The sequence below is a fragment of the Temnothorax curvispinosus genome, unplaced genomic scaffold, assembly GCF_003070985.1.
Source record: "Temnothorax curvispinosus isolate PA1 unplaced genomic scaffold, ASM307098v1 QBEX01002236.1, whole genome shotgun sequence".
NCBI classification, from domain to species: domain Eukaryota; kingdom Metazoa; phylum Arthropoda; class Insecta; order Hymenoptera; family Formicidae; genus Temnothorax; species Temnothorax curvispinosus.
This window is the reverse complement of record NW_020212016.1, coordinates 1-13,258: the sequence shown is the minus strand read 5'-3', so window position 1 is coordinate 13,258 and position 13,258 is coordinate 1. Positions and strand designations below refer to the sequence as shown.

Genomic DNA, 13,258 nt, shown 5'->3' with positions numbered 1-13,258 from the left:
ATACTGAAAAAGTAAAATGTCAGAAACGTCTATTCAGACTGTTGATTCCACTTTTAAAAAAGGCGTGTGTTACCTGAGTGAATTTCGTTTGTATCGTAAAATTGAAGCCTCTTTTCCGCGATGCCGATTGGCTATCTCGATTGATTGCCGCGCCGCGTAGCTTGCTTCATCCCGTGAGGGACTGTCATCGCGGAGTGTGGCGAGTTTCGTGCGTGTATAGTGCGTCGTGTGTGTCATGATGTGACAGCTCGCGTCGTGTCTTGAGGTTAATCGTCCCGCGATTATTATATAATAGCATAATGTTAAAGCTAAATGGCGCGCGCGAAGCGCGCGCGTCTGTAGTGTCTAGTATAATAAAAATCAGATGCGTTTGTTCTGACGGTAGTGACAAAATAAAATGCCACAAACGTTTATTCGAATGGTACTGATTATAATATAAATCAGATGCGTCTGTTCTGACGGTACTAACAAAGTAAAATGTCAGAAGCGTCTACTGTTATGACGGTACTGATTATTAGAAATGTATCATTTCAAAATTAAAATCGGAGAGACGAATATAAATATGTATTGTGACGTTGCGGCTTGCCGCACCGTCGCGGCGCCCCGCCGCCGTCACAAGGCGCGGAATTTTGCGCCCAGGGACGGACCAGGGAGGCAACGACGAGATCTCCAGGGGTCGTATTTAATCGCGTTTCCGCATTCTGATTACTTTCTTTTGTTTTTATGCAATGTAATACGCGCGGCACCTCACCCACACCACGGCAAATCTTCGAGGGAGTACTTGGCGAAGGAAATCAAGGACGATCGATAACCAAGGAGGGGTGGCGAACGCGGAAGCAGCAGAGATCGCGGGCTGGCGAGAGCAACGCGGCAGGCAGGCGGCACATGCGGCAGCGACGGACGAGGCCGCCGATAGCGGGGCCCCAAGAGCTTGGGTAAACACCCGGCTTCAGCAAATGATCTCCACAAAAACCGACCCACGGGGTGGCTGGCCACCGCCCTAGGGTCAAACCGGAGGCACACCGGCACGAGCAAAGTTCCGTCCGCCGCTAAGGACAAAAATTTGAGGAGTCGCACGCCGCCGAGGGACCGTTGCCCGCCCCCGAAGGATCTCGTATCGACAGCACTGCGCCGGGACACCGCGGGCTTGCAAGCTCGCGCCCGATTGGCTCGCGCGCCCCTCAGGAAGGGGTACCGTATCGATTCCGCAATCGAGCGGGTCGTTTTCACTCTCTGGTCGTCCGTCGGCGAGATACGTTTCGTTAAGATACGCGATAGCCACCCCTAGTCGGGTATTTCGATATTCGTCTGGCGGATCGAGGATCGTTGGTGGAAGATGACGGCGAGGAGCCCAGGAGGAGGTGTATCACCGGTGAGGTTGCCCGTAAATCGCGATATGTAAAGCCACGACACCGCCCTCCGGTGTACGCTCTCGCTCGGGATAACGCATGTTAAGATCGAGTGTAATTTCGCGATCGATAACGAGAGCGAAGGGCCTCGGGATGGTATCGTGGCCGCGGAACCGTGGTACAAGCGTTATGGCGAATCCCTGGAGATCGCGATAAGCGTTAATGAATTCGATATCGCGAGTATATTGCGTTGTCCTCGCGACCTTGGTGCACGGCCGCATACGGGCCGGTATTTCGTCAATTGCGTTACCGTTTCTTCGCGTCGGGAAATTCTTGTGTTCGAGCGTCGGTTTTAGCGTATCGCTTCGTGTTCGGATCTCGTTATTACGGGTTGATAATTGTGCTCTCGCGTTGAGAAACGTTGCGTCCGGTATTACTTGCGTACGCCCTATGGCGTCCCTGCTCGCGACAACCTCGAATTACGTTGGGATATCGATGGCATTGTTAATCGCGGTCGAATGTCGTTCCCGCCGATTGATTAATTATGTTAGACTTGTACTCTTGTTAAGAAATTACCGGCGTTCACATGTTTCGTGCGTTTAGATGTTACTTGCGTAGGTCTTCCTGGCGTTTCGTGGTTATTAGCGATATTAAGAATAGTATTCTTGCGTATTATCACTTTCGACTTGAATGATTAATTGTTTAAGAATAGCGCCTTCAGCGTGCTTATTAGAGACTCAATTAATATTCCATGGGTGTCTCGCGTCCGCATTAATATTATTTCTGTTAGATGAATCCCGACACCCCGCCACCGGCTATTCCTGATTTATTTATCGAAGTTATCTTGTGTTTGATCGAAGCCGGATGGATAAATGTTATTATTTTTTCGACAACCAGTACTCAATAAATGTTATTTTCTTTGTTATCTGACTGAGTATGAAATTAACGTGTCACCCCGCCAAAAATAGCGCTGTCCTTCATTAACCCCGCCCGTGATTAGGTCAAGCTAGCCGATTCCACGCACCTCCACACTTCGTTTTGCGTCTCGTTTAGGTTTTCGCGATTTCGTGGACGCGAATGTAAGCGTCTGGCGCCCAACATTCGGAACATTTCGTGGAGTATCGGAGGTGCAAGGAAATTACTGGAGAGGCCCACCATCCCGCTCTCCTAAATCCTTTTGATCCGGCACACGTCCCGGAGCGGTCCGGGAGTGCAAAAAGTCGTGACAGTATATTGGGTGCGTTCTCACGGGAATAGGCGTTGGAGGAGCCTATTCTGTAATCCATCTATAATATAATAAAAATCAGATCTGTTGTGACGGCATTGATTATTACAAATGTACTTTTTGTACATTACAATCGGAGAAACGGAAGAAAATATATTGGGTGCGTTCTCACGGGAATGGGCGTTGGAGGGGCCCATTCTATAGTATCAATGATCAAAATCACATAATTTAGATCCTTTTTGTTACATTTGAAAAAAAATGTGCTGTGCATGTATTTGTCACTTGATTATTATAAATATATAAACAGTACGTACAAAATGGACAAAATAAAGCGTAACAAATTTTTATCCTCACAACTTATTTGCAGAGAAATATGTTTCAGACAAAAGTTGTTTGCTTTGAAGGGGGACACAGGATTCCGATGTGAGTTGTGTCGTAGATGTCATTCTAAAAAAAAAAAGAAACTAATTTTTTATGAAACTTGATTTTTTTTCTTCACATAAAAGTTGTATATCTTGTCGAGACATTTTCGAAATACTATAATAAAACTCTTTTATTAGAATGTCCTGAGATATCTTAAATTTTGTCATATTTTTTATAAAAAATGTAATGTCTCGTAGAATATTCACTTTTCGATAACTGTACCTTCATACTTTTATACATACAAAATAACGAAATGAAGCAAATAATAATATTATTTTTGAAATTTACAATTTTGCAAAATGAAGCAAATAATAATATTATTTTTGAAATGTATAATTTTGCAAAATTGAATGCATGTACGAAATGCAATCAAGTTTTTAAAAATAATTTTTGCTCTTTTTTCAACAAAATCGATTCTTTTTATTCTATGTAGAAAAATATCAAGGTAAAATCCTCGAAAAACGAAGACTTCACGAAATATTTCATATAAAAATTTTATAATAAAAATAGCATGACAAAATTTTAAATATCTTAGAAACGAAAGCTTCATTTTAGTAAAACTTTTCGATGACATGTGTAACTTTTATCAGACAAAAATCAAATTCCATAGAAATTAGTCGTCTTTTTACCTTTGGTGTGGCTGTGTTTAATCGTAAGTAAGTCTTTGCAGATATAAATTATCAAATTTACATGTCATATCCCGTTTTTAATCATTTTCATTTCGTTTTTAGTGTGTTTTTGTATGAATATATTTTATTAATTTTAAATCTTATTCGTTATTAAGTTTATTTCTTGTTTCTCTTTATATTGTTTATTTACGTCTCGTCTAGAAAAACGTTTCAACTCATTATTAACCGGTTATAGCCGGTTGATTTAATTAGGGGAGATAAAAGATTTTAAGACTACAATGAAAACTGTGTTTTAAGTGCAACAAAAAATTGGCGAACAGTTTAGTAGGTCAAAAATTTGTGTACTTGGAAATACACAGAAATATTAGGCTACCAAAATTCAGTTCAGTAGATCGTATATGGCTTTTTTTCGAAATAATTATATATCAAAACGGTCTTGTTTTTCTCTATATTTTTTAAAAATACACTCCGCCTTGTTAAAACGTAACGATGATTAATTTTATATTGTTTGACGCACATTGATCCATGTAAGTAGAATACGTAATTTGCATTGTTCCCTTTTTTATATGTATTACCGGCAATTTATATTTTTCAGCATAAACTTGATAAGGACCCAAAATAGAGGTCGAAACGTCGTTATAATTTTTAATATATTGCCAGTCAGGCCGATCATTAAACACTGATTTTAAAAGTATCAACTTGCTGTTTCGGGGTGCTTTAAGTATGTTAGTTTGTAGCGCGTTAATCTATAAGTGCGGTAGTTTTAAGTTGTTTAAGTTGTTTATATCTACTGTTTAATATTGTTGAGAGCCATCCATCCATCCATCCATCTATCCCTCCCTGCCTTCCTCCCTCCCCCCTTCCTCCCTCCCCTCCCTCCCTCCCCCTCCTTCCCTCCCTTCTTTCCATGATTTTATAGTAGTAGGGGGGCAACGGGCATTTCTACACTCAGGGATCTCGCTTGCGGTTACGCGGCGTCGAGGGGAGCTTCGCTGTCGCGGGGGGAGCGCCGTAAGCGGTGGGCGCGGGGGTCGAGGGACGGTGTAAAGGGTCATCGGAGGGGGGGCTATGCGGGGGGAAGTGAAAACTGGGCGAGAGGGGGTGCGCGACGCGAGGGGAACATTTGACGGAAGGTTGGGTGCGTCAGGGCCGCCAACGGGGGTTCGGCGCGGGGCAGGGCCGCCAACGGGGGGGGGCTCGTAGCGGGGATTTGGGCATTTTTCGAGAGGGCGCCCGGAGCGGCGCTCGCGCCGTTACCGACGGCGGTTTTGGGAGAATCGCGGGTCGATATTTTTCGTTCGTTTTTTATTTTTTTCTTTTTCTTCTCGTCGTCGTCGGTCGCGCGCGCCCCCGCGTTCGGGCGCGTCCGAACTCGTTCGAACTCGTTTGAGGTCGCTCGTCCGGGGACGTTTCGGGGAATTGGGGGAGGGGAGAACGACGGTTCGTTTCGCGGGGGGCGGGGTGTCGCGCGCCCGTCGTCGTCGTCGTCGTTTTGTCATGTTTTTGTTTTTCAACTCTCGGCCCGAAGGTCGTTTCGATCCCGCGGCGGGCGACGGACAGCACGTGGTTTTCCCGACTCGTCGGGATCGATGGAGATGACTCATCGTCTAGTCGCTCGATCGACGCGCGACAATGGTTTTTTTTTTTTTTTTTTCATTCACCTCGCGTTCGACCCGCGATTCGCGATAATTTACGTGACGCGCGTTCGAACTCGGCGTCGCGGTCGCTCTCGTCGTTTCCCAATTTGGTCTCGTCTCGCGGTTTTTCCTCCTTTCGTCTCGCGGTTTTCCCGCCCGTTCCCGACGCGACGCGTCGAGAGAGAGAGAGAGAGAACGAGCGAGACGACTCGTCTCTCTTCGTTCGTGACAATGTTTTTTTTCATTCACCTCGCGTTCGACCCGCGATTCGCGATTCGCGATAATTTATGTAACGCGCGTTCGAATTCGGCGTCCCGGTCGCTCTCGTCGTTTCCTAATTTGGTCTCGTCTCGCGGTTTTCCTCCTTTCGTCTCGCGGTTTTCCAGACCGTTCCCGACGCGACGCGTCGAGAGAGAACGATCGAGACGACTCGTCTCTCTTCGTTCGCGACAATTTTTCATTCACCTCGCGTTCGACCCGTGATTCGCGATCCGCGATAATTTATGTAACGCGCGTTCGAATTCGGCGTCCCGGTCGCTCTCGTCGTTTCCTCCTTTTTGTTTTTTTTTTTTTATATTTTTCATCGGAGGATGTCGGCGAGCGGTTGTCATCATTCCGGGAAAATCGCGTCCGGCAGGGGTACGTCTTCCGTCGAGACGACGAACGAGGAAGTATAAATTGAACGGGCGCGCGAACGGCGCGGCAAACGGTTTTTTTTCTACGAGGATTCTAGAACGCGGTCGAGAGTTAATATATTTTGTAAAAAAAATACGGTATGGGAACGGACGGACGTTATTGCTCGTCGATGGTGCGTTTGCTTCGCGGCAGAGAAATCGGATTTCGAAACGTACTCGCTGGCGCTGACACGTGGTGTCCCAAGCATTTTAGATCGCATATCAGTAAAAACGAACGCAGGTGGAGGCCCAAGAATTTCAAATTGCATATTGGTAGAACCGAACACATTTGGAGGACTTTGGACTCATACGTTAAAACATGTTGGTGTATCGTTCGCGGCAGCGTCCGTAACGTTTACGACGAAGTATTGACGCACGAGTTCTGTTCACAGTGTGGAGGGAATTGTAAAATAGGTTTGTGGGATATTTATGATTGCACCGAAACATTAATATGGGAGGATTCAAGATGGAGATCTTTTTACTTTGATATATAGATGTCAGCGGTGCGAATGTAGCGTCGACGATACGTCTCAGCCGGAACGCCAACGTATTTAGACGTCCAATTGATATCTTATAGAGAGAGACTGATTCGATATCTATCGACATCTATAAACGTTGAAAAGACGCTAGCATTCTCGGCTGGGGTACTCGCGAATGAACGATTGCCGTTATCCGTCGTCCGAGGAATCGGACAACGAATTGCGCTGTCGCGAGCCCATGCCTAAGTTTTCGTCCGATTCGGGCGACGAATGGGCGAGAGTCGAAACACCGTTGTCGAGTGCGCGCGCGTCGGTGGCGAAGGAGGATCCGCGATGGAATCTGGCTACCCATCATCTGCGTAGGGAAATCGGAGCGCGAATCCATCGCGAGCGAAAGTGGATAGAGACGACGTTGGCGAACTCCGCCAGGGCGAACGATTATATGCGTCGCCTGCCGCTCAAGTATTATGTCTATCACGAGTCGGTGTACGGAGGACAGAGCAGGATATATCGGGTTCAAACCGACTGGTCTCGTCGTCTTTTCGACCGAGTGAAATTCAACGTTCCCGAGGGTGAACCTTTCTGGACGCGATGCGGAAAGAGTGCGATGAGTTGCTCGCCGCGGACGTCCGCGACGCGGACGGTTACCGCGCGTGGAGACGGCGATGCGACGAGTGTCTCCGACTCCTGCGGGAGCAGTGTCGAGTCAAACGCTCCGGGAAGCGAGGAAACACGGGAGCCGTGAGCGCTCTGGTGGCTCTGATAGCGCGATTGGAAGGTTCGAGGGAGGATCTGCGTCGACGATTCGAACGCGCCGTAGGTGCCGGCTTGGACGGAGGGGAAGGTGGTAGCGGCGGCAGCAGCAGCGACAGAGGTTTCTCGTGGATCGAGATCGACGCGGCGTTCCAACGTCGCGTGCTGACCGGCGCCGTGACGAACTCGACGTACATCGAGCCCGCGCGATTTCTCGACGACGCGAAGGGCACCGTGCTCGAAAAAGTGCGGGATAATATGACCGAGCACGGGTGTCTAAAGGTCAACGTTATATTTAACGGTGAATTCGTAGCGGACGTTAAGACCGACGTCAAGAGTATCGCTACGCGGAACGAACAGCTTCTCCCATGGTCCGATCTGAGCGAGTGGTACGATAGGCACGTGCGCGACGCGATTCTAACGCGGTTGGAAGAATTTCAGGAACGCGACAGCGGATGGGCGTTGTCGCGAATATTGAACCTAATCGTGAACGTGAACAAGTGTAATCCCATGCGCGTGGGATGTTGGATGAAAATACCGCTGAGTATAAGAGTTAAAAGGGCGGTGGTCAACGTGCCGTCGGAGAACGACACGTGTTTCGCGCGCGCGGTGGTCGCGGCTCTGTACCCCGCCAAGCGCAACGCGGAACGACTCGGCTCGTATCCCGATTACGCGACGGTGCTGAATCTCGACGGGATCGATTTTCCCATAGATCTGAAAAAGATCGGAAAATTCGAACGTCAGAACGACGTATCGATCAACGTGTTTGCAACTCGGGAAGAAATTGAAAAGAAAGCTAAATTTGGCCGGGGCGCCGACCACAACGCGATCGTGCCTCTGCGGTTGACCGACGATAAGCGGGACAGGCACGTAAATCTGCTGTATCTGCCCGATACGCTGCGCGGCGTCAACAGGGGCCATTTCGCCTGGATAAAGAATCTGTCGCGATTGGTGAATTCGCAATTGACCGCGAAACGGTGCGCGAAGCACGTTTGCGATCGGTAGGTAAAAGAAATGAAATGAAAAAAAAAACACGAGGGAATAAGGAAAAAGACGAGGCGTTATTTTTTTTTTTTTTACATACGCACAGTAATCGCTCGCACGTTATTTTTTTCGCAGATGTCTACACTATTTCTATACGCGCGACAAGTTGGCCGCCCACAGCGTCGACTGCGGCCGAATAAACGACTGCGCCGTCGTTCTCCCGAACGAGAGGGACAAGTGGCTGTCTTTCGACAATTACGACAGAAAGGAGCGACTTCCCTTCGTGGTGTACGCGGATCTGGAGTGTCTTCTCGAGCGACGGGAGAGGGAGAACGTCGAGGGGGGCTCGAGAACGGAAAGATACGCTTATCAGCGTCACGTACCGTTCAGCGTAGGCTACTATCTGTGCTGCACCTACGACGATACCGCGTCCGCGTACAGATATCGTCGCGGCGAGGATTGCGTTTCGTGGTTCGTGAACGAGCTTCGCGTTCTCGCGCGTCACGTTAAGAATAAATTTTCCACCAATGTAGCGATGGTGGAACTCACGGAGGACGAGAAAAGCGAATTTCTGCTCGCGACTCATTGTCACGTGTGCGAGAAACCGTTTCGACCGGAGAACAATCGCGTGCGGGATCACTGTCACCTAACCGGACGTTACAGAGGTCCGGCGCATTCTCGTTGCAATCTGAATTATAGAAACGTTTACGTGATTCCCGTGTTCTTTCACAATTTATCGGGTTACGACGCGCACTTCGTCGTCGAGAAAATCGCGAACGATTTCGAGGGCGGGGTCGATCTGCTGCCACTCACAAAGGAAAGCTACATATCTTTCTCGAAGACCGTTAAGGAGACGCAGACGGACGGAAAACGGGATTTGTACGTGAAGCTTCGATTCGTGGACTCGTATAAATTTTTAGCGGCGAGTATCGAAACCCTGGCGTCCTATCTGAACAGGGACAAGCTGAGAATCACGCGTTCGGAGTACGCGGATTTGAGCGCGGAGGATTTTGATCTGCTCACTCGCAAGGGTGTGTTTCCGTACGAGTACGTCGACGGCGCGGATAAACTGCGGGATACCGAGCTTCCGCCGCGCGAGGCCTTTTACAGCTCCCTGACCGACGAGACCGCGAGCGAGAGCGACTACGAGCACGCGACGAGGGTTTGGCGACGTTTTCGCGTGCGAGATCTCGGCGAGTACAGCGATCTGTATCTCAAGACCGACGTGCTTCTTCTGGCGGATATATTTGAAAATTTTCGGGACGCGTGTTCGGCGAGTTACGGGCTCGATCCTGCGCATTACTACACGTTGCCGGGGTACACGTGGGACGCCATGCTGAGGTACACCGGCGTGCGTTTCGAGCTGCTCACCGACATCGACATGGTGCTGTTCGTGGAACGCGGAATACGCGGCGGCCTCAGTCAATGTTCGCTCAGGTACGCGCGAGCCAACAACAGACACGTACCGACGCACGACTCGTCCCAGCCCACTACGTATCTCATGTATTACGACGTGAACAATCTGTACGGCTGGGCTATGAGCGAATCGTTGCCTTACGCGAATTTCCAGTGGCTCGACGATCCTGAGAATTTCGACGCGACGACCGTGCCGACGGACAGCGACGTCGGTTACATTTTGGAGGTGGATCTCAAGTACCCGCGAGACCTGCACGACGCCCACGCGGATCTGCCGTTGTGCCCGACGCGCGACAAACCGCCTGGCAAGCGACAGGAAAAATTGCTCGCCACTCTCTACGAAAAATCGCGTTACGTGACGCACTATCGAAACCTGCAGCAATGTCTGCGACTAGGTATGCGTTTGACGCGCGTTCGTCGCGTTCTACGATTCGACCAGTCGCCGTGGCTTCGCGCCTACATCGAGCTGAACACCGCGCTTAGGACGCGCGCGAGCAACGATTTCGAACGGAATTTGTACAAACTGATGAACAACGCCGTCTTCGGCAAGACTATGGAGAACGTGCGCGATCACGTGGACGTGCGTCTCGTGACGCGATGGGACGGGAGATACGAGGCGGAGGCGTTGATCGCTAAGCCGAACTTTCACAGCAGGAGCGTCTTTTCGGAGAATCTGGTGGCGATTGAGCTGCGAAGGCTCGAAGTAAAATTCAACAAGCCGATCTACGTGGGTATGTCTATTCTCGAGATATCCAAGACGCGTCTGTACGAGTTTCACTACGACTACATGGTGCCGCTTTATCGCGACCGTTGTCGAATTGCCTACACGGATACGGACAGTCTGATCTATTCGCTGGAGTGCGAAGACGTGTACGAGCGTATGAAACGCGACGTGCACAGGTTCGACACGAGCGATTACGCGGAGAACAACGCGCACGGTATGCCGCGCGTTAACAGGAAGGTGCCAGGTTTGATGAAGGACGAGAACAACGGCGCGATCATGACGGAGTTCGTGGGCCTCAGAGCGAAGATGTACACTTACAAGGTACTCGGACGCGACGACACCAGAAGAATAAAGGGCGTCAAGAGAAACGTAGTCGCGAAGAAGATCACGTTCGAGGATTACGTGGAGTGTCTGCGGAACGCGCGCGAGCTGAAAACGCGTCAGTCGTGCATACGTTCGACGCTGCACGAGGTTAACACCGTGTCGGAGCAAAAACTAGTCCTCAGTCCGCACGACGACAAGCGATACGTGACGTCGAACGGCGAGGAGACGCTTCCGTGGGGACATTACAAAATACCGTTGTAAAAAAAAGGGGGTAAAACAATATTGTACGCTTTAAAAATTGTTTTATCGTAAAAAATGAATAACACGTAAGAAACAAATCGACGAATGTGTAAACCTTTATTAACAATAAAGTAAGCGTTGTCTACTAATGTCTACTAATGTCTAAGTATTTCTTTTTACAACACAGACGCCTTATCTATCCACGAATTGTGCGAACTGTCCATTCCCAACCACTTCACGAACGCTCGATTGCCGCGCTTGCGCAGAACTTTTTCCACGAGATAAACGTCGGGATTGGAGACGCGCAGCAACTCGTGTTCGTAGAATCCTCCGGCTATCGCTTCTTCGCGAACGTCTTTCAGCAGATACGTAACGGGATTGGTCCTTTGTACTTTGGCTATGCAAAAGACCTCGGTGGTCCAATTGGGAGTGTAGCCTTTTTCGAAGATCGTTTTGAATTTGCTCACGCGCACCGGATCGCCGACTCGAAATTTCGCCGGCGCGGCTATCTTCGCGCGACCGTACACCGTGCGCAGCAATTTTTCGGCGACAGTGGGCGTCACGTCCGCCGGACGCATTCGGATCGTTCTGTGTCTGCGACGATTGTAATTCGACAAGAGGCGCGGCAGCGAGTCTATCCATCTGTACGATCCCTGGAGCGTGAAGAGTTTCCACATGTCGTTTTTCAGCGTGCGATTGAATCTCTCCACCACCGACGCTTTCATCACCGAATACGTGGAATAGTGATTCACCTCGCGCTCGTCGAGGATTTTGCGCACGTCGGCGTTGTAGAATTCCTTTCCTTTGTCCGTTTGCAGATTCCTGGGATGTCGCGCGTTTTCGCGAAAGATCTTTCGGAGAGCCGTCGCGACCTCCTTTCCGCCCTTGCTCTTGAGCGGGATCGCCCAGGCGTACTTGCTCAGCACATCGATGACCGTCAGAATGTAATTGTGGCCCGCGTTCGCGCGCGAATAGGGGCGCATCTCGACCACGTCGGCCTGCCACAGGTCGTCGTAACCGCGCACCACGACGCGGCGGCGAGGAAAATTTTTTCGCGCCGGCGCGTGCAATTCTTCGACGAGTCTACGTTTTTCCACGCTCATTTTGTTTGATAATCTTCAAAACAGTCTTGATCGCGATGATTTCAACCTCGTGCCTATCCGCGGTATTCTTCACGGTGACGAACTCCTCTTTAAATTCTTTTATCGCGTCGCTCAAAGTCTTTCCGAGTTCCGCGATCGCTCCCTCGACGAACCTCTTGTTGGCCGCGTCGGCGCCGACCTCCGGCGCGGCTACGCGTCGAATCTTCCGCCCCGACGCGTCGTAGGAATCCTGAGCGTTCAAACGGAGCGCGACGCTTTCCAACGCCGCGATTCCGTTTCCCAAATCTCGGATCGCGTTGTTATTCTTGATCTCTTCGATCAAAACGCTTTTCAGCTGCCCAATCGCGTCCTCGACGTAACTCCTGTTCGCCGCGTCGGTGCCGATCTCCGGCACGGCCACTCTTCGTATCTTGCGCTCCTTCGCGTCGTAAAAATCCTCGCTCATGAAGAGCGCGTTGTTGCGCGCGTAATTGCGCAGGGACTCGATCGAGGAGCGCAATCTCACCGCGGACGCACCGTCGACTCCGTCGCCGCTGCCCCGATTCGTCAGAGACATGCCGAATTTGTTCACGGACATCGCGCTGGCGGGCGCGCGACTCGCACTGACGTCGACCGACGCGACCGATCAATTTATGACGAAGCCGGCTTCGCGAAGTTCCTCGATTATCGACAGGATTTCGTTGTCGTGAGCATCGTTGCCGGCCCGACGAGAGGCGTCCAACAATCGAAGTCTATCGACCAGCTCGTTGGGATCGTCCCAATGAACGTAATCGATAGCGTTGTCGGTCAGTCGCATGGCCGACGGTAACCCGGCACCCTTCGTAGTTCCAACTGTGAGAGACAGGTTTACGAGCGGCGCTATTATATTTTTGTACTTCGGTCCCTTGTTGCCCTTGACGGGATTGTCAGCTTTGCCGCCGCGTTTGTGAGCGCTGGTGGAAAAAAGTATGCTCCTGTACGTTAATTTGTCCTTCTCCGTGTAGATTTTAGGGTCGGGTTTTCCCATGAAGATCAACTCGTACAGACCGCGCGTGCCTTTGTACGGTACACCGGCGATGACCATGGTGTCATCCGGTTTTAGCTTGAATCGCTTGTTTCCCATCATCGCGCCTTTCTCGCCGTAATGCACTCCGTAAACGGTGTCGAGCTCCTTGTTTTTGTCGCCGCCCAGAAGAGCGCCCAAGTATTCCCGCCCCAACGGTCCTAGTTTGCTAGTCAGAACGTCGCGATTTTCCGCCGTACTCAAAGATTTATCGGCGGACGTCTCCAACGTAGGAGGCGGAGTTGTCGTTTCCGAT

General features: G+C 50.1%; 2 protein-coding genes across 2 annotated transcripts; both read left to right on the top strand.

Annotated features, from left to right (window-relative positions):
- Positions 1-5,682: 5,682 nt before the first annotated feature.
- Positions 5,683-6,514, top strand: LOC112468921. The gene is made up of 2 exons (XM_025038337.1): positions 5,683-6,351; positions 6,432-6,514. The coding sequence occupies exons 1-2, from the start codon at positions 6,039-6,041 to the stop codon at positions 6,512-6,514; spliced, it is 396 nt and encodes a 131-aa protein (XP_024894105.1). The 5' UTR covers positions 5,683-6,038.
- A 493-nt stretch (positions 6,515-7,007) lies between these two features.
- Positions 7,008-10,878, top strand: LOC112468920. The gene is made up of 2 exons (XM_025038336.1): positions 7,008-8,170; positions 8,289-10,878. The coding sequence occupies exons 1-2, from the start codon at positions 7,008-7,010 to the stop codon at positions 10,876-10,878; spliced, it is 3,753 nt and encodes a 1,250-aa protein (XP_024894104.1).
- Positions 10,879-13,258: the final 2,380 nt, after the last annotated feature.